Genomic DNA, 25,329 nt, shown 5'->3' on the forward strand with positions numbered 1-25,329 from the left:
TATTATTATTATTATTATTATTATTATTATTATATGTATGCATATATCTATATTGGATTCATTTCACCAACCAAAGACTTAACATGAGGATGAGAAGATGAGCTTGTGGGTTTAGAATTCAAAGGGCTTTGGAAGACAAGAAGTCATGCAATAGTGACTCATAACCCCTAAAGACCTAGCAAGTATAGCTTATGAATAGTCCTTTTATGCAGTTTTGTTTCCCATGTACCTTTCTTGACATGGGGACCTTATCATCTTGTCCCCTTCACATTCCTATCATCAAGATATATATATATATATATGACAATTTTTAACCTTTTCATCAAGTAATAACCAATGTAAATATATATTTTATCTATTTTTTCTTTATTAACTTTTTTATTATTATATAAACTCTTGTTAATATTAAGCTAACCCACTACTTTACTGATTAAGACACTTCATTCCATACCGAAATCATACGTTTAATTTCCACTTAATACATAATAAAAAGCGGCTTTTATTCATGAACAAGAGAGATCCTTTATGAATAAATTAATAATGCATAATATGTTTAAAATAGATTTACATATACTTTAAGTATAACTTGTCTATTAAAAAAACACTCTCATGTATATACATTATATTAATATATCAAGCTTGAAAATACTGATGAACTGATGAAATTGTGCTTTGTTTGCAGAATTAGTCATGAGGTTTTTTTAGTAATTTGGTGTATTTTATAACTATGAACGTACCGGCATTTAAGTCTGGAATGTTAAAAAGTAGTGCATTAGACCCACCGAAAGCCCATTGTTGCTTTCCGTTTGTTGGATATATATATATATATATTATTAACTTGTCTGTTTGTGTTGGACTAGCAAATCTAATTTTTTTTATTCAAATCAAAAATATATTTTTTTTAATCTTCTTTAAGATTTCATGGCATCATTGTTTTATTTATTTTGACAGTGACTTGAGAAAATAAATATAAGTTATTCAGAAACTCAACCAGATTGAACTTTTGGACAAATTTAGCCTGTTCCAACTCAATTGAAGCCTGAGTCTGTTTAATATTAAAATTTGAATACCAAAAACGAAGTCATCTATTAGTATTTGGGTCTCTATTAAAATCTTTCACAAATAGTAAAAATTTGAATATCAGATGAGAGTATATTTTTGGGAGTTTAAGTAGTGATTGTGCGTGAGCTGATCCCAATGCTCATGTGTATATGAGTTTTACTTTCACTGGCTCTGTCGAGATTTGTGCATGTTCTTATCTTTTTTAGTGGTCTAACCACTCATGTTAAAAAAAAAAAAAATTTAAAAAGTTGGATAAACTTTATTGATAAATTAAAGTAAAATTCAATTCTTATTTCACATTGAAATTATCCTAAACGAGCAAAACTTTCACTCAACTCTTTCCAACTGGGTTAACTACTTTACTTTATGATTAATCAAATTGAAAAACTCAGGTTTGAAAAAAACCCAAAATTGAATGGATGATCTGGTCAATCATACCGGTAAACCAATGGCCAAGCCAAGTTCTTGGTCTAGGTTTAAATCAACAAAGAGATAAGTTATGCATATATATATATATACATATATATATTCACACGAGGTTGTGTCTTCTACGAATGTTACAGTGCTTTGAATAGTTGTCCAGTAAAAAATAGAAAGCACAATTATAGGATTTGAACTATCTGTTCATAATTGTCACAGTAATTTAGTCAATCACAGATCATTAAATTTGATTTATACAATTATACTAGATCACTCCAAAAAAAAACTAATAAAAAAACCAAATACATCCCAACTATTCATTTCAGAACTAAGTACATAGTTTGGCCGTTGTATTGTTCATATGCCAGTTTTTCTCTATCTCTCTATCAATGCCTTTTCCCATCGCTACAAACATCTGCAATTGGTATTTGTTTATTTTTTTCATAAATAAAAATTCATACTCCTTTCAATAACTAATTTTGGCTTTGATGTCTTACTTCCTTGGCATAAGTTACACAAACAAATCAAGATATATTTATTTCTCAAAAGAAATATGATCAAGATATTATGAAGAAGTTCATGATGGAGACTTGCAAACTAATATTAACTCCATTAAAGAAAGATTGAATTTTAACAAAAATGGTAATGAGGAGTTTGTTAAATGCAACAAATTTCTAAAGATTTGTTAGAAGCTTAAGGTACTTGATAGTGACGAGACCTAAACATAAATAGTCTATGGAGTGGGACTTTGTAACTAAATTCATGGAAGCATCATCAAAGGTATAGATATACTAGATGATGGAATATTCTTTTCAAGTGGTAACAAGCTAGAATTTATAGGTTATACAAATTGTGAAAAAGGCAAGCAACACAAGTAATATTATTGTTCATCCTAGTTCAGGAGCATTAATTTTCTTGGTCATTGTAGAAAAATAATAAATTGTGGCTCTTTCAACAGCAGAAGCATAATACATAACTGTAAGTAGTTGTGCTACTCACGCGTTTGGCTGAGAAGAATATTAGGCGAGTTTAAGACCGGCTCAAGGGTAAGGTTAATAAAGCAATTATTTTAGACCCTCAATATTTTTAAGGTCTTATCTTTAGATTTTTTTTAATTATAAGTTTAAAGATTCAAAATTTTAAAGGGTTCTCAATAATTATTGTAATATAAAAATATTTTAATCTAATATTTAGTCAATGTTATATAATTTTAGTTAACTTTTGAAATTTAAAATAATACGGTAAGATATTAAATATTTTTATTTTAATACTTAATCACTCACATTTCTTTTAATAAAAATATTTTAAGCTAATATTTAGTCAATGTTATATAATTTTAGTTAACTTTTGAAATTTAAAATAATACGGAAAGATATTAAATATTTTTATTTTAATACTTAATCACTCTCATTTCTTTTAATTGCAAATGAGAGTTTTTGTATTTCTTTTATATTGTTATTATTAATTTTTTATATTTTACTTTGTTGAGTTTTGTTCACAAATTTTAAATATATTCCTTTATCACGAGTTTAGTAACATATAAAAAAATAAACAAACATCTCAAATAGGTGTTTATTAAAATAAAAATAAAAAATATTTTTTATTAAATAAATTAGAGAGTTTATTCTAAAATTTTATTTAAAGCATCTAATTACCTTAAACCGCCCCCGGGTGAGTTACAACATTAGCAAGACAATCTAAACATAAATTTTTTTGGAATAATACATTGACAATTGCCTCAATGGCAAATTCAATTTTCATGGTCGAAGTAAAAACATTGATATTAAACATTATCATTTTCGTGATTCAGTTAAAAAAAAAAAGAGATCGTGGTTGAATTTTGTGCCTTGTAAGGTCAAGTTTTTAATATAAAACATAATAAGCATTTGTCTGTTGGTATATATATATATATATATATTAAAAATAAAATATGCTATTGAACTAAGCTAGTTGGTAATTGAGCTAATGCTAAGACTCAAAATCTATTACTCTTGGTGGCCTTAAAAAACATACAAAAATGAATAAAGAGTAATGATAATTTTTTTTTTATCTAACGATTATCTAGCCATTAATAAATAAATAAAAATAAATATCCCTCACTTTCTTTCTTTTTTGTTTTTTTTTTTTTGAGAAAACAGTGAAAAATAGACATTGAAAATAATATATATCCCTGTAAAAAGTTGTTTATATATATATATATATATATATTGACAAAGTCGACAAGCGACAAAGCAAAGGATAAACGGGTACGAAGGTGCACACCAGTTACGGTGGCTTGAATGATCTCCTGATAAATATGAATTGTAAACTGAGAGGTTCGAACTCGACATACATATATATATATATATATATACACACACATAAGGGGAAAAAAATCATTTTTATTTAAATATTAACTTCAAAGTTTATTTTATGAATCATTTTCTCATCATAATTGTTACTCACTAATTTGTAAAAATAACTTATGACACTAAAAAATCATTCTCAATAATAAAAATAATTTTTTTAAATGTATATATATATACATACACATCATGTTAAACATTTATTTTAATATTATCAAATAAAACAAGACCAAACAACAAAAATACAATAAAAACATTTTATCAATGTATATAAGTCAACATGAGATTTATTATTATTATTATTATTATTATTTAAAAAACTATACTGGCAATTACCAACTTTAACAGGGGTATAAAACCAAAATTCACAAAAAATTGTTACCAGTGTATGAAGTTAACACTCGCATTGTCATGCCCAAACCTTCTCTGTTTCCGAGATCTCCTGAAATCCTGCATCGCCGGCGGCGACCTCGCCGGAGGCGCCGCCCTCCACGCCATCTACACCAAGTCCGGCATTCCCCATTCCACCTACTTCTCCAACCACTTCATCCTCCTTTACTCTAAATGCGGCCTTCTCCATCACGCCCATCAAGTGTTCGACGAAATCCCTCAACCAAACGTCTTCTCCTACAACGCGCTCCTCTCTGCGCTCGCGCGCGATCCTCTCCACTCCGACCTCGCCCCTTCCTTCTTCGACCGCATCCCCAACCCCGATCTTGTCTCCTTCAACACCCTGCTCGCCTTCTTCTCCGCCGCCTCTCGCCCTTCCGACGCCCTCCGGCTCTTTTCTCGCATGCGCTACCTCGACGCCTGCATTGACGGGTTCACTCTCTCCTCTGTGATCTCTTCTCTTGTGGATCTCCCCGTTGATCCATTCCACTCCCTTGCCATCTCCTCTGGGCTCAACTCCTTCGTCTCTGTTAACAATGCTCTCATTAGTAGCTACAGTAAATGCGGCGCCTTGGACAAAGCTGAGCTGGTTTTCGATCGTTTGCGAGCTGGCCGTGATGCTGTTTCCTGGAATTCCATGATCGTCGCTTACGGGCAGCACCGCGAGGGGACGAAAGCTCTGAGCTTGTACACAGAGATGGTGAGGTTGGGCTTCGAGGTGGATTTGTATACGCTTGCGAGTGTTCTCACGGCGTTCACTTCGGTGAAAGATTTGCAGGGCGGTGTGCAGTTCCACGCGATGTTGGTGAAGTGCGCGCGCGAGAGGAACGCGCATGTTGGCAGTGGTTTGATTGATCTCTATTCCAAATGTGGCCGGATTTGGGATGCTCGGAAGGTGTTTGATGAAATGCTTGACTGGGATTTAGTGCTCTGGAATACGATGATTTCCGGGTTTTCAATGTATGAGGAATTGGCAGAGGAGGGACTGGTTTGTTTTAGAGATTTGCAGAGGTTTGGTCTCCGGCCGGATGATTGTAGCTTCGTGTGCGCAATCAGTGCTTGCTCAACCCTGTCTTCACCTTTGCAGGGGATGCAGTTGCATTCACTGGCTATGAAATCTGATGTTCGAAAGAATCAGATATCGGTGAGCAATGCATTGATCGCGATGTATTCAAAGTGCGGGAAACTCGATGAAGCTAAGAAAGTGTTTGATAGAATGCCGGAGCGGAATACCGTGTCGTATAATTCGATGATTGCTGGCTATGCACAACACGGACTCGGTGTTGAGGCGTTGGCCTTGTTCGATGAAATGGTTGAGTTGAATTATGTACCGACTAGTGTCACTTTTGTTTCGGTGCTCTCTGCTTGTGCGCACACCGGACGAGTGGAGGATGGTCAGAGGTGTTTCAAATCAATGGAACAAGATCATGGGATCAAACCCGGTGAAGAGCATTATTCATGCATGATCGATGCTCTTGCCCGTGCGGGGATGTTTGAAGAGGCTGAGGCACTGATAAACAAAATGCCGTTTGATCTGGGTTCCATTGGCTGGGCTGCGTTGCTCGGGGCGTGCAGGATCCATGGGAAGTTGGAGCTTGGAGCGAAAGGCGGCAGAGAAACTACTACAACTCGAACCTTCAAATGCAACCTCGTATGTTATGTTGTCGAACATGTATGCGAGTAAGCAAAGATGGGAGGAAGCAGCAACAATGCGGAAGCTGATGAGAGATAGAGGTCTGAAGAAAAAACCCGGTTGTAGCTGGGTCGAGTTGGGAAAGACAATACATGTTTTTGTAGCTGGAGATTTATCGCACCCGAGGATAAAAGAGATACACCAGTTCTTGGAAGAGATGAAGAAGAAGATGAAGCAGGCCGGGTATAGGCCAGACATGAGATGGGCTTTGATGAGGGATTATGCCGGAGAAGGTGAGGCGAGGTTGGGGCATCATAGTGAGAAACTTGCAGTGGCTTTCGGAGTGATCAGCACCGGGGATGGAGTGCCGATATTGGTGGTGAAGAACCTGAGAATATGTGGAGATTGTCACAATGTAATCAAGCTAATGTCTGCTATTGTTGGAAGAGAGATCACTGTAAGGGATGCACATAGGTTTCATTGTTTCAGGGATGGGCACTGTTCTTGTGGTGACTACTGGTAGTAACTTATCAAACAACTGCACAGAGATTATTCATCAGGAAATGCTGTGGACAATCAAACAACTTAATTTGGAACAAATTATTTAAATCCACTCAAACCAAATCAATATCCATTATAAAGAAGTGTTCATTGTATAGTTCTTATCTTGGCTATCAAGAAATTCCATGCTTTCCGACCTATGATAGAGAAGAAAAGAGGCGAACAAGAGTTAGAGATCGAAAATGTGGAAATGATGCATTGTTGTCTAGTTTGTAACATTTTACCTACTGTTCTGCGACCTTTTCATCGTCATAGACTTGAGAGGGTCGCCATTTTCGATCAAAAGCCCCAAGGTTCTTTTTGAAGAACTGGTTTCTGAGCAGCAAGCTTCTCATCAATGAGACTCAGCAATTCCTGCAAACCGATTCCCATTACCGCCGAAGTTTCTACACGTTGAATTTCTTTGGATTCACCGCATGCTGGTAAATCTATCATCTCCCAGGCTTTTGATGACTCAACTTGGGAAAAAACGGCAGTTTCGTCCACCTCTTGTTCAGATGCGGTATCTTCAACTTTCGACTCAACCGATGATAGCTCAAAAACCATCTCATCGTCATCTACAGGTTCATCACAAGAAACCTCAGAGGTTATCTCATGGTCATCAATTGGTTCACTCGAAGAAAGCCTCTCAGAATGAATCCCATCCTCATCAACCAATTCATCCTCATCTATAAGTTCATCACATGAAACCTCAGAGATCATCTCATTGTTGTCAATTTGTTCATTAGAAGAAAGCCCGGAATGCATCCCATCCTCATCAGCCGATTCACCCGATGCCATATCCTCGTCAACTTCACTTGGGTATTCGCCCCCATCTAAAATTTCATCTGCTCTCGCATGTCCTTTGAGAAGATCAATCTAAGGAACAAGAAGCCAAAAGGTGATCCATACATTCAAATTCGCGAAACATACTCATGCCCTAAATTTAGGCAAAGGTGTACCTTGTTCCAGACTTCAATCATATTTTGAATCTTCTCCTCGGCCACCCCAATCTGTTGCAGTACTTGCAATACACTTGAACGTTGCTCGACAAGATTTGGCGCACTAGAGTCCAACACATGCTGCAGTCATTGCAGATGCAGAGGGTTTTAGGCATTCATTTTCTAGCTGACAATGAGAACTTTTGTCGTGTCATAGGCGAAAGACACAAAAATTATTAATCTCAAAGAACATGGCCTAACTTAATGATGAAACCCGATAGAATTCTGCTACCCTTTCCATCTAATCCCAAACATCATCAAGAAAAACAAAAGGAGAAGAAATTCTACACATCTAGAGGTTTTGTGCAATTCTAGGAAAAATTCCGGCTTGCTAATACAACGAAATGATGTCATGACTCCCGAAAATGGATTCATTTCAGGATCTTAAAAAAAATGCATTATATCATACTAAGGGGCTAAGAATAATAACATTTTAGCAAGTAGTCGGGCAACACTGGAGCTGAAACCATTTGTCGGTTAAAAGGAATGGTACTTAAAACATATGATGGCAACAAATCATACCACCAATAGGTCAGCTTCCACGACTTCCTCCAGGGTAGCATGAAATGCTTCAACCAGCTGCAAAATAAATGTTTTTAGATGACAATGAAAAAAGTTATTTGGAAGAATGAACAAATAGGCCTGCTTAGTTACCTGCACAGGCAAATCTGAGATAAAACCTACAGTATCACTAAGAAGTGCTTTCCTCCTGTACATACAGAACACATTTTTTATTAAGTAGAGAATACAACGCAATCATGTTTGACAGTAACATTAATCTTCAAATACCAAACAAGGTTATAAAATAGTCTATTGAGATTTTCTTCTGCAGTAGTATCATTACCCTGATGGAAGAATCACACTCCTTACCCGAGGGTCCACTGTTGCAAACAGTCTGCAAATTTCAACAAAAGCAGTGAACACGTAAATAAGAATTTGAATAGTTCAATCATGCTAGTTTCGAGATGAATGTTCGCATAAATGTTTTAGCCTGGTGGTAAGGAGTACCTATCATCACTGAACACATAACTTTCTGAAAGAGCACTGACTAAAGTAGACTTTCCCTGCGGCGAATATTTCATTGAGAGTAGGATCAATGATAAGTCATAGAATCTTAAAAAGAATACTAGGAATTCCAGGATGTCAATAGTATTAAAAAACGAGTGTAAATTTTTTTTCCTTTGAAGAACCAGATATCATAGAGTAAAGCATTATTGCTATACTATCATAACAATATCCTGTGATAGAACTGCATACCGCATTTGTATATCCGACAATGGCAACAGTAGCAAGGCCTTGACCTTCAGTACCACCATGTCTTCTTCGAGAAGCACGCTGCAAAGCACGGGTTCGTCGCACCTCCTCAATTTGAGATAACAAATGGTTGCGACGCTCTAGAATTCTGAAAAGACATAAGAGAAATCAAGTCCTAGTTCTTCCACATGTATTTGAGGAGATAATAATGAAAGGCTCATGGGAAACATGAACACTTTCCCTGCTGAATGCATGTTTTCTTATTCTTAAGCTCAAGCTTCAACATATCAAAAAAGGAAGAGCTAGAATGTTACCCAGACTTAAAATGGGCACTTTCTTCATGTCCTAAATAAGCCAAGTGGAAACATTGAAATGCAGAAGGCATAAAAGTAGAAGCATAAACATGTACCTTCGCCGTTGCAGTTGGAGTTCAGTTTCTCCTGCACCACTTATAAACCCACGGCCCCCAGTTCCTCGCCTATGTAGCAGTAATAATCAAGGTAACCAATAGGTTAAAAGAAAAGGAAAAGAAACATTGAACCAACATTGCACATGCAGTTAAAACAATGGAAACTAAATTTAGACGCTTAAAAAATCTCAATTTGCTTTAATATTTTGTTTAAAAATATTTTGCTGATGTAGATGCAACTTTAACTCAAAAGCATAACAAAATTAATTGATTTAGTGAAGTTTTTAGTGCAAACAATTTTTAATCATATTTCAAAGTCATACGGTAGACTTCCTGATAGTTCCAAGATATTCCTTCAAAGGGAAAGCAAAGAGTTATATAAATATAAAAACTACAAAAACCCAAAACAAAGGAAAAGGTTGCTACAAGATGCAAATAACTAGGTAAACTCAAGGAGTTTCTTGTGTCTGAATAGTTCATGCTGTAGCAAACTTAATCCTTGATTTCTCACTATACATCCAGGAAAAAAAAAGAACCACTATGCCAGAATATGAACTCTTATAAGACTCACCCCTTGGCGCTGACAACCTCAGCTTCTCCACTTGCTCCAAAAGTAAGACGCCCACTTGGGCCACGGACACGCACAAGCCTAGTTTTTTTATACATGAGACCTGCTAATTCTGACTATATAAACAACAACATAAATACAAGGAGAGCGGCAATTTATCTGTTTCAATGTAAACACAATTTCATAAAAGATGCATCAGAAAAATTCATCCAGATGTCTATACCAGTAGAAAAAAAGATTGTCCGGAGAAGCACTGAACTAAAAGAATAGAAATTTATAACGGAAGAATTAATAAAAAGATTGATACAAACCTGTAGCTTTGCCTCTTTTGTTTCGGCATGAGCATTAAAAATTTCAATTATGAGGCCTACACGATCTAATACAGGTTTTCCCCATGCAACCTGTCAATTAAAAATAGAAAAGATCACATCATTCCTCCTTTAAAATAACAAAACAAAGAAAAGCCAAGCTCAAACATTTCAAGATAAGGACTAGAGAAAAAGCATTCATATAAATTGCCTCCAAATTTCGCTGCTGAACTCCAGAAAGAATTGTATTGACAAAAACTGCATCTATTTTATCCTGGAGGAACATATAAAGTAACTTGTCAAAAATGCAACTTCCAAGCATAACAACATTAAAAGCTATCATTTGATGAGAAGAAAGAGTTGAAGTGATGAACTATTCCATCAAAAAACTAAAAACAAAGTCTCCAATATATCTACAGCTTCTCTAGGCAACGATAGCCAAAGCAAATAAATAATTCACGAAAGTATCAAGCACTCTGAATAGTTAGTTAACTATTGAAAGACAAAATGAAGAACATGAGATGATAAAAGCATTGGCAAATATATATAAACTCCAAGGAAGCAGAAAGGAAAACAAAGAAAAGACAGTACCTCAGTCTCCAATGCTCTCAAATGGCATTTTACATTGTCCACAGTCCCTGGCCCGAAGAAGGTGTCTGCAATAAATCAAATTCCAACTATAAATTCAATTGATCGATGATAATTTGCTTTAATTGAAGCATAAAAAGCAACAATATTGCCACAAATCGCAATCTTTCAAGGAACAAATTCAATAAAAGACACAATTTGAATACATGAATCAAGCCAAATTCACAAAGATTTACAACCATAGGGCCAGTGTACTCTACCTACCGATTAACATTTCTTCAAACAAAGATCGAACAAACCTGCGTGAGTCCTAGAGCGAGAGGCAGGGTTCTGCACGATGAGGTGGGGCGGTGGATTCTTGTCCGCGAACTCCTTCGCAAAGAACCCATCGCGCTGCTCTTCAAGGGAGTTAGCGAGGTTGATGGCCTCACCGAGTTTGGAATTGAGCAGTGAGTCAGGGCGGAGACGAGGCTGGAGGATAAGCAACCGCGGGGGAGTCTCATGGTCACTTCCGAAGACGAAGACGCCGAGACTATTATCATCTTCGTCTCTAGACGCCTCTCCCTCCTTCCGGCCACGGCGGGAGGAGCGGGAGAAGGGGGAAGCAAGGAGAGAGAAGGGAGGAGATTGATGGATAGGGTTTGGAAGCACAGGGAGGGGATGGAGATGGAATTAGGGTTAGGGTTTTCGGGAAGAGATCGAAGAGGAGCTCGCAAACGAGTGAAAGCTCTGAGCATTGCTTCTCTCTCTCTCTCTCTCTCGATAAAGCTGAGGTTTTTCGGCTGCGATGGTGATCAATGAGGAAGAATCCAGGGACCGTTTTGTAATTTTACATAAGTTTTGATGGGTTTTAATGGAAAATACACTGGCAAACATGTGTTTATACCCATAAAAATTGATAATTTTACGTTTTGATATAATTGAAAACAATAATTTTTTTTAATAACCAATTGTGAAAATTATATTTTCATATGAACTCCTATAAATTATTAATTATTGATTTTTTTTTTTGCATGTCAGACAATTGTTTGTATAACTTTTTTTTTATTTTGAATAATGAATGAATAAATAATAATGATTTTATAGGTTAATTAAAATATATATATATCAACCATATATAGTAAAACAAAATAAAAACACAAATGTTACAAATGATACATTTGCAGAGGGGATTAAAACATAGTCCATTTCAAAGAGAAATAAGAACAAATCACACCAACCATAAAGAATAGATGTGAGAGAACTACATAGAATGAAAAAAACAAACACATACAAAAATTTTTTTAAAAAAAAAGCCTATGAAAAAAAATTACTAAAATTTAAAAAAAAAATTTGTTTACATAATTAGCCTGAGCCCATATCAATAAGTTGTTTTTCTAATATTCCTTACGTTTCTTATAGTGTACTTCAGAAACTCTAAACTTCTCTTCACCAATCTGTCTCAGTATTTTGGTTTTTTTTTTCACATTAATTATTATTTAAATTTTTTTTAAAAAAAATTAATTTTTTATCAATTAATTAATTATTATTTTCCCATGCTGGAGAGGAGGAGGAGGAGAATGTAATAGCAAAGAGTAAATGGCCATTTTTGTTCATAAAATTTTTTAATTTTACTTTTAACTATAGTAATATATAAGCAAAAATAAATTTATTTTTTACAGGGATAAATTAAAAATTATAAACCTTTTTACAAGGGTTGAAATGAAAAATTCCATAGACTCAAAAGGAAGAGCTCGAAGCTCTAGTGAAGAACGACAATGGAGTTCGATTCCATCCTCGCGAGCGCATGGCGAGAAGCTCTCGTAGCTTACAAAGCCAACCTCGAATCCCTCCGCAAGCCTGACCTCCTCCCGCTCGACGCCTTCTACCGCTGCGAGTTGCCTCTCCTCATCCATGGTCGCAATCCCGATCCTTTCATCACTAAGCCCGAGCTCCGCCGCCTCATGCAATGGAAGCTATCCCGTGGGAAATGGCGGTATAAAATCTTCATTCTTCACCCATTTCATCTATCCACCTCTCCTTTCCGATTCTCCAAACCTTTCCTTTGGTTTCGATCCGTTCCAGCCCGCGGTTGCTCGATTTCGTCTCGTCTCTTGATGAATCCCAGGTCGAGATTGCGTCACGGAAGGCGTTCCAATGCCTTCCTGATCTTTCAAAAGCCATCTCCGAGCTCACTGTGCTGAAAGGGGTCGGGCCGGCGACAGCGTCCGCTGTTCTCGCCGCCTATGCGCCGGAGGTGGCGCCGTTCATGTCCGATGAGGTGAGTTCATTGATCACTGGGTTAAAACTTCTATCTTTCTTTTCAAATCGCTAGATAAAAATTGAATCTTTGTCTCTTTGATTTCCTTGGAAAGGCTGTGATGGCGTCTATGGGGAGTTTGAAGGACTATAGTTTGAAACAGTACCTTGTGTTTGCTGAGAAGCTACAAAGCAAAGCTAAGGTGAAGAATTTCTTATCACATGCATTTTAACTGTTTGATGAAATGACTCACAGAATGCGGCAAAGTTTGAAAATTTGTCTTGATAAGCAAAGTGGGAGAAGTGAAGTTACTGGAGTGAGTATCTTTCTTAAGTTTTGATAAAATTCACTGTTTGAGGTACTCATTTTGATGGACAGTTAGTGTGGGTGAAGAGAGATGCTGAAGAACTTGTTATCCTTGTACTTATCATTTGCATTTAAACTGTTGGATGAAATGATTCAGAGAATGGAGCAAAGTTTGAATATTTGTCTTGATTAGGAATGTGGAACAAGTGAAGTTGCTGGAGTGAGTATCTTTCTTAATTTTTTTGATAAAAATTCACTGTTTGAGGTACTCATTTTGATGGACAGTTAGTGTGGGTGAAGAGAGATGCTGAAGAACTTGTTATCCTTGTACTTATCATTTGCATTTAAACTGTTGGATGAAATGATTCAGAGAATGGAGCAAAGTTTGAATATTTGTCTTGATTAGGAATGTGGAACAAGTGAAGTTGCTGGAGTGAGTATCTTTCTTAATTTTTGATAAAATTCACTGTTTGAGGTACTCATTTTGATGGACAGTTAGTGTGGGTGAAGAGAGATGCTGAAGAACTTGTTATCCTTGTACTTATCATTTGCATTTAAACTGTTGGATGAAATGATTCAGAGAATGGAGCAAAAGTTTGAATATTTGTCTTGATTAGGAATGTGGAACAAGTGAAGTTGCTGGAGTGAGTATCTTTCTTAATTTTTGATAAAATTCACTGTTTGAGGTACTCATTTTGATGGACAGTTAGTGTGGGTGAAGAGAGATGCTGAAGAACTTGTTATCCTTGTACTTATCATTTGCATTTAAACTGTTGGATGAAATGATTCAGAGAATGGAGCAAAGTTTGAATATTTGTCTTGATTAGGAATGTGGAACAAGTGAAGTTGCTGGAGTGAGTATCTTTCTTAATTTTTTTGATAAAAATTCACTGTTTGAGGTACTCATTTTGATGGACAGTTAGTGTGGGTGAAGAGAGATGCTGAAGAACTTGTTATCCTTGTACTTATCATTTTGCATTTAAACTGTTGGATGAAATGATTCAGAGAATGGAGCAAAGTTTGAATATTTGTCTTGATTAGGAATGTGGAACAAGTGAAGTTGCTGGAGTGAGTATCTTTCTTAATTTTTTTGATAAAAATTCACTGTTTGAGGTACTCATTTTTGATGGACAGTTAGTGTGGGTGAAGAGAGATGCTGAAGAACTTGTTATCCTTGTACTTATCATTTGCATTTAAACTGTTGGATGAAATGATTCAGAGAATGGAGCAAAGTTTGAATATTTGTCTTGATTAGTAATGTGGAACAAGTGAAGTTGCTGGAGTGAGTATCTTTCTTAATTTTTGATAAAATTCACTGTTTGAGGTACTCATTTTGATGGAGAGTTAGTCTTTCTTAATTTTGATAAATTCTCTGGTTGAAGTACTCATTTTGATCAACAGTTGGTGTGGGTGAAGAAAGATGCAGATGAACCTTGACAACTTGTCCTCAATTTCCTCTTAAATTATTGTAATCGCATGTTTCTGTAGGAATGGATGATCATTTAGAAGTGGGGCTTAGTTAACTGCTGTCATAATTTTGATAGATTCACTGTTTAAGCTACTTGATGTTCATCAACATTTGGTGTGAGTGGAGAGACAAGACAATGATGAACATGAAATACTCATATAAGTTCTCAAATCTCATGGTGTCAGTAAGAATTCGATGAATATATTCAGCCGAACTGCAGAAGCGTAAAAATTAATCTCTTCTTTTTAAAAGCTTGATCAATTCCTCACTGGTTGAGCTACTCATTGTTAAATTTTATTCAAGAGAAAGATGCAGGTGAACCTCAAATAGTTTTCTGCAATTTCCATACCAGTTGTTGAATTTCATGTCTTTTGTTGAGACTATTATTGATTTTAATAGTTTGTGTTGAAACTTCAATTTACTGATCAATGTTAATTTCATGTTTACTAATGCAGGAATTGAGTGAAAATGGGGATGTTTTTACTCCATCAGATGTGGAGAGGGCATTGTGGAGCTCTGCCATTAATTCTAAACTAAAAGCTTCTCAATCAGAGGATAAATCAGAGGCTGGTCAACAGAAAAGGGCCAAAAGAAAGAGAAAGTATTAAGACCATGGTTGAGAGTGAGCAGTTCTTTTCGTATGAAACTCTGCATGAATGCTTGTATTTATTAATGTTTAAATTAATGCTACTTTTTAGTTATGAAAAATTGAAAATTAAGTACTAACTGAAACATCAAACAGATCTCTTTTTATGAATGGAAGAAAAATTAGAATCCTGGATGAACCTAATTTCCATGTATACATCTTCAAGATAGAACTAATTGTTTATTAGATTAAAATCTTTTGTTTTTGGTTCTTGAAGGAAAAAAAATTGTTTCATTTCAACTCATGAGGTATATAATTTTGTTCATTTTTTTACCATATCATCCAATGTTGCAATTAATATAGGCCAATTTGTAGTTCATTTGAGTGAGCTCATGTTGGAAAAAGGAGGCCAAAATGGTCACATGAACAAATTAGTAGAATTTAATAACCAAATTAGGTCTACTAATTTTTTTTTTTTAAACGATTGTTAACAAGTCACTTTTTTTTTTTAATGATTGTTAACGACTCAGAGACGTGCACAGGTAGGGACTCGGAAGTTAATCTCTTAACCTCACCTGCATGCGACTCAATATCAATAGACCAAATATCAATAGACCAAAAAACCATTAGCAATAAATTTATTTATTTATCTTAAATTAGTATTTATACTTTTATGCCGCCTCTAAATTCTGTTATATATTTAATTTTAGAAGTATATACAAAATATTTCTTTTAAAAAAAAAACCTTAAACTCATCAGGAATCTACAAATTTATTTACAGGCTGTAACAAAATGCATTAAGAAATCATCACAGGAAATGTGCAAGTTATTTCATCTAGAGAAACTTGTTGGTAAATAATGGAAAATTATATGTATATTCATACAATTTATCAATAAAAGGACAAAAATAATACATTGAAGAAACATGATCAACACAACAAAATTGGTTTTGCTTGTGAGAACAATAAATAAAAGATATGCAAACATGTGGAATGCAATGTCAAACTTCTCATTTGCTCTTCTTCCTTCTCTTTTTGCTGCCGGCGTCGTCGTCTTTGTCTTTCCTTTTCCTGAACTTCCTGCCCTGCAAGTGAGATCATAAAACCGAGCTATTCAACTTTAAAAAGACAATGAAAACACCGGGCTACACCCATAAATTTCAGGGGTATTCTTTAAAATTTATCCTCCATTAAAAAAGTAAATTTTGAACTTAGCTTTCAAATAAAACAAGAATCAACTGAATTGGAAAAGTAATTACAATGTTACAGCCTTTTGGTATAGTTGCGGCAATTAACCCAGTGACAGCTTCTATAATGAGACTTGCAACGCAAAACCTAGATTGCTAACCTACTATCCATTTTGAATTTCAAAATTTATCCTCCATTAAAAAGATAGATTTTGAATTTAGCTTTCAAAAGATCGGTCATAGTAAAATTAAGAAAAAGATGGAGTTCATTTCAATCGGAATCCATGAATGAGGAGTTCATGTATCTTAGTAACTTGAAGATCGTTTCAATCGTAATCCACCAATCAAAGTAAATGTATTTTAGTAACTTTAATTGTTTGTAATAAAGCTACTGAAGAAGGAAATTCCATGCATGAAGACCTAGCAAATTTACCTCAGCAGAAAAGGATTTGAGGGGATCCCTGTTTTTACCAAATCTACTAAAGCCTCTCCGGAATCCTCGCTGTTTATTTAAATTGTCGATTCCCATTGCAGCTCTGGAAAGCTTGATATTTTTGCTAGCTTCTTCTGTTGCAGCGTCTCGGAGATATACAGGTACCTCACTTAAGTGAGCAGGAGGAGGTTTCTTACTCAAGAATTTATCATGCTTCAGCAAATCTGTCGATGCAAAAACAAAGGAACAAAGGAAAGATAATGTTAAGTTTCAATTGTAGCAATTATATATATAATATACAGCATCGTGGTCATGGCTGTATGTCATTCTTTACCTAAGTCCTTTGGATTATCTTCGAAATGAGCCTTCAACCTACAATTATAATAACTGATAAGTTACACATGCAAAGAATGATTTCTTGCTAGTTAGAACTCAAGATCTTAACTTTCCAATACCATTCTCCATTACTTAACAAAGGCAACAAATCCATACATATAATGATTGTCCATATGATTATAAGTTCAAGTGAATTATACCATCATATTGTCAGCAAAACGCTGAAATGATTGTCCACATGATTATAAGGTCACAAGGAAATCTTTCAGACAAGGCTTCAGTGACAGAATCCTATGACTATAATATTCATGAAAAAGACAAAATTATGGATTTCAATAGTTAAGACATACTTCTCTGAGTTTGTAAGCTCATCTCTAAGATCTCGAGCTCGTGATTCTCTGATGGCAACTTTTGTAACACCTTTAGCGACATCCTGCAAAAAACAAAACTCAGCTATTTCTCCAAATATAGCCTAGTTAAAAAGAAATAGCAACTCAATCATTTGCTCTTGTTAACAACTATTGCAAATCATTAATGCTAAGAATGTGATGGTTAACCATAATGAAACAAGAGTTGAGTTAGTTCCTCTAAAGAGAGTGTTAACTACTCTATGCTTCAACGAACCATTCAAAGACTCTACTTAGAGATGCAACAAGCTATTGCACTCTATCTACAAGATGCATCATTATATACACATGGATTATAGCATGCCACTTGCAAACTCAAAACCTCAAGCAAAAAACAAGTTTACAAGAGAATGCAAAAACCAAGACCAAAGCTTATATATTTTAATGCAACTGCTTGCCATCTTGAGGAAAGATATGTGACACCAAAGACGAGACAAATCTAATGTTTATAAGATGCTTAAGCAATGACGAACTAGATGACTATGGTAAGCACAAAAGACTTCTTTGATAGGACAATTAAGATAATTATTAGTCCAACGATGGGAGGAGCAACTACTACTGTTTGAACAAAATCCACCTATCCATATAAGGTAGGACAAAAATGGCAGCGACCACTTTATTGTGTACATACATCTACTTGGTAATGAGCAGCACCATCACTAGCCTTTCAAAATGCATTCATGAAAGTCCACGGTGAGATTTGAGCAGTGATCAATCTTACCTCAGCTCGGTACCGTAAAGCTTCCACAGCATTTTTGGTTAACAAGGGGAAAAGTGCAATGCAAGATTCAGAATCTTGATTATCATCTTCTCCCAACAACTGTTTAATTTCTTCAAGAACTTCAGTCTCCTCAGGGGATACCTGTTCATAAGTACACATTGATGTAAGAATTATAGCATCTTTAGGTGCATTATCCTATCAAAAAAAAGTATGACTAATGAATAGATGCCAAGAATTCTAGCACCTTTGGGTGCATTATCCCTTCAAAAGAGCAGGACTAATTCCAAGCAGTGGGACCAGTAAATTATGAGAGATTTGTTTTTGCTAGAATTTCAATTACGCCAGATTCAACAACCCGCTTACCTAGAATACAGGTAAGAAAAGAGGCCATGCTGATGAACGAAAAACAGGCCATCATAGAAAATCTAAGTATGCAAAACCAAAACTATGTCTGGGAAAATGTAATGATCAGAATAACAATAGCCGCAACGTGTACCATTCATACTCACAAGAGAAATAGATGCCCCAGTAGTACGTGCTCTTCCAGTACGTCCAATTCTATGAATATATCCTGCAGGGCTTTGTGGCATGTCAAAATTCAATACCTGGCAAACAAATTAATACAAATCTAAGATCCAATGAAACAAAGATACATTTGATTCTAAAATACATCATTGGTTGAACAAAACCATCAAGATCACAAGTCTCAAGCTTCAATCCTTACAAATTGAAGTGATTTGAGAATAAAATCAATGAAGAACACATGCATGGGCTTGATTAAATAAAAAGGAACAATACTAAATCAAACACGAAAATAAACATTATGTTGGTTAACTGGCTCATACGGCCAAGAGGTTTTTCTCCTTCAGCACTTTATAAATGATTGGAAGTATAATTTATAAAAGTTAAAAACCTAAGCAGTAGAAATTCTTTAACAATCAACATGCAATATCAGTGCGAATTCTCGTAAAGCCAATAGTCACCTTCTTCAACAGTTTCTAATGGGTGATACTGATTACATAAATTCCGTACTTCCACACAAGGTTATCAAGAGCAGATAAGATTTAGAAGCAAGATCACAAACAGAGCAATTTAAAGGATATTCCTTACCACAAACATTCAATGATCAAACGAAATTCAAGATTCAAGGTAAATAATATCTGATTTTAACATGGAATTGAAGACTAGCTCTTGAATTGGAATTTTACGATTATATGATAATATCCTAGAAAAAGTAGAAAATGAGTTCGTGAAGAAAAACCATTCATCATCATGCATACCGTAAATACATTCTTGAAGTCAATTCCTCTCACAACCCCAAACTCTGAGTCTAATCTTTGCCTGAATTTCTTTTTTGAACTTCTTGACTTCAGTTTTTCCCTGTTTGCTTGCTCCCCTTTTAGATGACTGTCATCTGTTGCTATTAAATAATCAAATAGACCTATATTGAATTCCTGAAAACCAATAGTTAGACAAAATTTTAAATAAAATTATTCATGAATAATCCATGAATATCATACAACCAAATCATATCAACAGTGAAGAAAAATCACTAGGCATCCTTGAATAGTGGCCGTATCTGCATCAATCAAGTGTAAGTGCTTGTGTGTTAGACACTTACTACTATTCCACAAACAGTGACATATCCATCTTAACATATTGTTCACATTTGTAACAAAACCAGAAAAAAACCATGGGCAGGCAAGAGGGGGACTGCTAGACTGATAACACTAAGGTGGTGTTTGGTTCTGAGATGATTGGTTACCACCTAACCCAAATGCACCTGTGGTTATCATGGGTTGCTTCTTACCCAAGTCAGACATAAGCCACTTTTACACCTTGATTGCATATGATTTGCGACACGTGAAAGAAGCACAGAAGAAAAATAATTAGTCTGTTACATACCTACAAACTGTATAACAGATATGTAACAATTTTTTTTCTCAACACCTTGATTCAATTTGCCCCAAAAATGTTGAGTAACAAAACAACAGGCTATTGCACCAATTCCTAACTGCACCAGTACTAAACTGAAGCTGCATTTAGCATAATGCTATTACAATGTCCAATTGATCCAATCTCACAAGAATGAAGTACACTTTTAGTGCATACACATCAGATAAAAGATCATATTCAAAGGACACATGCATGGCTTCATATAAATTTTGTGCATCTTAGTAGAACAAAAGGAGATTGTTTTAACCCTTCCAAATTAGTATATCAGACAGCAAAATTTAGCCAGACCACACCCAATAAAAAAAGAAAGAAAGAAAGAAAGGAAAGGCATTAAGTCAGAAAGCAACATACATGGAGAATATGATCACGTGAGTTGTGTGGCAATTCGGCATTCAAAATGGCAGATTTTATCCCAAACTGTCAAAAGCATAACACTCATTAAAAATCAGGAAAATTGCAATAGATAAAAGAATAAAATAACCAGAAATGAGGTGGATAATCCAAATTTTTGTGTGTTCTTTTCTGCATTTTTATGTACCATATTATAGCAACAAATAAACTTATTTCTTAAATAACATGTCAAACAAAAAAGTTACACAATAAAAAAAATTATGGCAAGCACACTTATAGCATGAAATTCACTTCCAAACTTGATAGCACAAACCTAACCAAATTAAAACATTGGGCAACCTCTTATATATTTAAAGAAAAAATCATTCTAAATAATATTTTCTGCAACAGCCGTATTACATATGAACTATGTGAAATCTCTTATGTGACCCTCACGAATCAAAAATACACTCTTCACGGCATTCTGTCCAATAGCTCCATCAAATTATTAAAGACTAGTCAAATTATCATGTTTGGCCATTTTTAAATACTGATAACTAAGCAAGATTGGAAAGTGATCATTAATACTGAAGTCATGTGAATTAATATGAAAAGAATAACATCACAGAAATTGGCTTGTGTATTTTGCATTTCCTAAAATACTTTGTTAGGAGCTCACAATTTCACATTCACTTTCAAAACCTAAATTTACAAAGATTCTAAATACAAATGGAATTATCTTCCTTTATACGTCTACAAAAGGGAAGAATCAAACGGAAGAGAACTAGTAGCAGTCCACAGAGCAATTCCTGCACAGAAAATCAAGGTCTTGCACTCTTGCATAGTTTTAAAAGAAATCACCGAATTTACTTTATTTTTTCTATGTTTACTCTTGGAATTCTGATCTAGATAATGTAATTCTTCAAAAAAAAAAAAACAAAACACTAGGCCAGGTAAATGATCATATGATGAAGATCCCTCAAGATGATTGTGTCAAATAATTTCAAACACAAAGAAACAAGGAAAAGTAATTGAAGAAAAAAAAAATCACAATATGCAGTAAAATTAAGGGTTAAAAATGAACATACCTGTTCTAAGAATAATTTCATTCTATAACCCATGTCAATAGTGTTGACAAATATTAGAACTTTTTTCTGGACAACCTCCAATCGTAAAAGAGCAAGTGCATAAAGCAATTTGTCTCTAGAACTGCATGAAATCTGGATTTATGACACAAATAAGGTTAATAGTCAAATAGTAAACAGCAAGTGAGGCACAAAAAAAAATATGAATGCAGAACCAAAAAAAAACTATGGGCGTCAAAATTTTGGCACATTTCAGTGTTAAGATATTCATAGAGACAGTTTCCTCACTAACATTTCACACAATTCAGAAACAATCTGAATCTTACCAAGAACTGCTGGACAGATTTTGGAATAAGTTGGTCATTTGAGCCATCTGCCTCTGATAGAGTCAAAGTTACAGGATTATGTAGAACAAGCTTCTTCAATATCTCAACATCAGGACTGTGTTAGAAGATCCAATACACATGTAAGAAGGAAATAATTAAGAATAAATTTTCATACACCATAGAAAGAAGGTAATAAAGGTTAGGAACTGTATCCTCAATTTACATAGGTATAAATTTATGTATATAGGACACATTCATAAATATACAATTTTCCACCCAAATACTTATACCACTCCAACCCTGGGGCCATAGTTTCATGTCCAAATGTTAATCAAAATGCTTTTCCCTTACCATACTAACTCCCTAGTCTGGGTTGAAATTGCTTTCATCAAGTTCACAATTCTTGTGTATTACAAATTGACAAGCAACATTATTTAAGGGGAAAAATATCATAACAAGATAGATGCAAAGATACACTGCAATTCAGAAAACAAATTAAAAACCACATCAGTACCCTGTCAATATCAAGGGGTGGATATATAATGCTTGCATCACAATCTGAAGGACAGTAACTTGCTCTTCAAAGTACCCAAGTCACAAAAAAGTGTGACTCACAGAAAAGCGTGACTGCTCAAAAGAACCTTAGAAAAGTCATGTAAGAATCAAGTAATAACTTTTAGTTAAACACCACTCTCACTTGATATTGCCACTATTCAGTCTAAAAGAAGAGGGCTACAGGAGACTAATTGACAAACACAAACAAGACCACAAGAAGATACATCCATTACATTATTAGCCCTGCCAAATTGGTGTGGAATGTTTACGCAGATAATCTGACTTTGTTATGAACATCACTAATAACTAGAACGCACCATATTGCATGAAAACTTAGAGAAGAAAGTTTAAAACAAAACCGAAAAGAAAAAAACCAGCCAAATCAGCAAACCTTAAAGTCGCAGACATTAGGAGGCACTGGCATCTTCTCGAGATGTGATTTTTAAGGCCTTCTAAATCCTCCTTGTAACCATAATCTAACAGAAGATCTGCCTGCCAATAAATGTAAATAAGATAGTCTTATAATGACATCATTAGATGAATACACATAATATTGCTCAAAAGGCTCAAGTATTTTACCTACCAAAAGGCCACACAAAGACATTCTAAATTGTCTTATCCAAACTCCAAAGTGATAATTAAGAGGCCTAGATTAATGGTGAAGTGATAATAGCACAATTAGAATTTTGATTTTCAAGTCATTTTATATTTACAATTCCCTCGCTACTAAGTGCAAGTGCGCATCTGCTCATAAATATTTAACTAATACGTCCGGCCTTCCCTATTTAAAAATCTCAAGAAATATAAACCACCACTATTCTACAACAGCGACTTCCCAGACAAAAATCTGATGCGAAGTGCTTGTTGCTGGCTACATCAAGTTGCATAAGTCCTCACAAAAAAAAAGATTTTCAAAAGAATTAAGTTAATCAAAATTGAACCCATGCTCTTCTCTGCAACAGGAACAATACACTGATACATTGCATGCAATATGATCTGCAAGCACTTAGAAAACTATTCAGAAGCAATTAATTAAATTTCAAGACCTTAGAATGAACATTTATGTAGCTCATATTGTATAATATTTATTTTCAATGTATCTCTTGATATCCACATATCTATGTCTAGAAAGTGTAAAATTTTGTAAGATGCATGATGCAAGGCAAGGATGATGATAGATGAGGTTGCCCAGTAAAAAAGGAATAACTTGCCACATATGTTCTAAAATTCCAATTTTTTCAACAGTTATTTCCTTTGAAGTACATTCATGAGCAACTCCATCAGGAAAAAAAAACATAGATGATCACTAACATTGATGGTGCACAGGTCCATAACCCTGGCAAGTTACTTTATGTTACGGATAAAATATTTCCAGATCATTAATGTGATTTGAAAATTCTGGACACGCAATTCGGTAGGAAATTATAACCTACAAGAGATTTTTATATTCCAGATGTTCTATATGATTTACATGATAAAATTGTGATATAACTGATGGATGTATTGCGAGAGAAGAAATTGTTTTTTCCAAATTCCACGTTGCTATGTAATAATGAAAACTTCAGCCCAAAAGGAGAAAGTAACATCAGATCAATGTTCAATCACACACCTCATCAAGAACCAACATTGAAAGTGAATCCTGAATAGCTGCTTTTGCAAGAACACCTTTTGATATGCATGTAGAGATGCATGCTGGAGTCGAGACCAGCAAATCAGGTGGCCCTGCCAATGCAGCACTCTGCATAAAGAGCGATAATTTTCATTAAAAGGGAAGGAAATTTAACACACAGAAAATAAATCAAAGTCAATAAACTCAAATCTTTCAACAGAAGCAATGCTGAAGAACAAACACAAGAAACGTCTACAAATGCTGGCAGCACCCACCAAGTCAGGCATTGGCATGTCAGTTGTCACCTGCACGACTTTGAGTTGAACTCTACAGAACTCAAGAAGAGACAACGCAACAGAATAGACCTAATAAAGTCGACAAATCCATCAATATAGGAAAGCCAATCCAAATTCTCCACCAAAAGATCATACAAAAAAATCACCGCAACCAAAGTCCAAACTACCTGTTGGCACAACTCTCTCGTTGGAACAAGAATAAAGGCGCTTGGAGCACTCTTCTTCAAGCCAATCTCAGAGAAAAGCTTCTGTAGCATGGGAAGGAGGTATGCATACGTCTTCCCTGATCCCGTCTTCGCCCTCGCAACCACATCCTTACCTTCCTATGCATCCAAATAAAAAAAACAACGCAAGAAGCCAAATTCAATTCCCAAAACAACACAAGAGGGAGCTAAAAATATCAAATTTTTCATAAAAATCCATGAATAAACTACATCAGAAATGATGAAATACTAACCAGGATCAAAGGGATTCCTTCACGTTGGATTGGAGAGGGTTTGTTGATAGATTTCTTCTTAAGAGCTCGAATTAGACGGGCGTCAATGCCCAGCTCTTCAAAGCCCACTTCCTCCTCGTCTTCCTCGCCATCCTTCTTCCCCTCCGGCCTCTTCCCCTGGGGCAAGCCGCCCATACCTTCGATTCTTCGAAGATCCGAGTATAGAGAGAGCGAGCGCGAGAGAGAGCAAGAGCGGTTCTAGGGTTTTGTTAGGGTTCTGGGAATGTGATTGAATTAGAGAAGAAGGGGTTTCCAATAAGAGCCCAATGGGCTTCTCAAAGCCCGAAGAATGGCCCATTAATAACTGGGAAATATGCAAAAACATCCCGGAAATGTAGTTTATTATTTATCTCTAAAGATTATTTTTTAAAAAATACACATGAGAATCTATTTTATATTATGTCTTGAATTTTTTTTAATTAATAATTGAATTATTAAATATAAGGAATATTGATTTGCATTCTTTGATTATCTTT

General features: G+C 35.1%; 4 protein-coding genes across 4 annotated transcripts; 2 read left to right on the forward strand and 2 right to left on the reverse strand.

Moving 5' to 3' along the window:
- The first annotated feature begins 4,169 nt into the window (after positions 1-4,169).
- LOC120275859 (pentatricopeptide repeat-containing protein At3g49710-like) lies at positions 4,170-6,394 on the forward strand. The gene is given in 2 exon segments (XM_039282581.1): positions 4,170-5,808; positions 5,810-6,394. Coding segments are annotated over 2 exon segments (2,157 nt in total). The 5' UTR covers positions 4,170-4,215; the 3' UTR covers positions 6,374-6,394.
- Positions 6,395-6,457: 63 nt separating this feature from the next.
- LOC120275868 (GTP-binding protein At3g49725, chloroplastic) lies at positions 6,458-11,255 on the reverse strand. Its single transcript, XM_039282592.1, is given in 15 exon segments — positions 6,458-6,710; positions 6,712-7,269; positions 7,353-7,472; positions 7,914-7,970; positions 8,046-8,100; positions 8,236-8,286; positions 8,400-8,455; positions 8,649-8,793; positions 9,055-9,123; positions 9,626-9,738; positions 9,934-10,023; positions 10,142-10,204; positions 10,522-10,586; positions 10,818-11,125; positions 11,194-11,255. Coding segments are annotated over 15 exon segments (1,887 nt in total). The 3' UTR covers positions 6,458-6,635.
- A 1,001-nt stretch (positions 11,256-12,256) lies between these two features.
- Positions 12,257-15,307, forward strand: LOC120270584. The gene is made up of 4 exons (XM_039277643.1): positions 12,257-12,493; positions 12,583-12,778; positions 12,873-12,959; positions 14,987-15,307. Exons 1-4 carry the CDS (start codon positions 12,276-12,278, stop codon positions 15,137-15,139), a joined length of 654 nt encoding a protein of 217 aa, XP_039133577.1. The 5' UTR covers positions 12,257-12,275; the 3' UTR covers positions 15,140-15,307.
- Positions 15,308-16,011: 704 nt separating this feature from the next.
- Positions 16,012-25,089, reverse strand: LOC120277358 (DEAD-box ATP-dependent RNA helicase 16). The gene is made up of 15 exons (XM_039284170.1): positions 24,815-25,089; positions 24,525-24,680; positions 24,337-24,426; positions 24,062-24,190; positions 22,844-22,944; positions 21,898-22,012; positions 21,575-21,706; positions 20,508-20,573; positions 19,481-19,654; positions 18,710-18,805; positions 18,201-18,341; positions 17,423-17,505; positions 17,071-17,108; positions 16,737-16,960; positions 16,012-16,201 (listed from the first exon to the last, which is right to left on the reverse strand). Exons 1-15 carry the CDS (start codon positions 24,986-24,988, stop codon positions 16,127-16,129), a joined length of 1,794 nt encoding a protein of 597 aa, XP_039140104.1. The 5' UTR covers positions 24,989-25,089; the 3' UTR covers positions 16,012-16,126.
- Between the last annotated feature and the right edge of the window lie 240 nt (positions 25,090-25,329).

This window comes from Dioscorea cayenensis, chromosome 2 (genome assembly GCF_009730915.1).
Source record: "Dioscorea cayenensis subsp. rotundata cultivar TDr96_F1 chromosome 2, TDr96_F1_v2_PseudoChromosome.rev07_lg8_w22 25.fasta, whole genome shotgun sequence".
NCBI classification, from domain to species: Eukaryota; Viridiplantae; Streptophyta; class Magnoliopsida; order Dioscoreales; family Dioscoreaceae; genus Dioscorea; species Dioscorea cayenensis.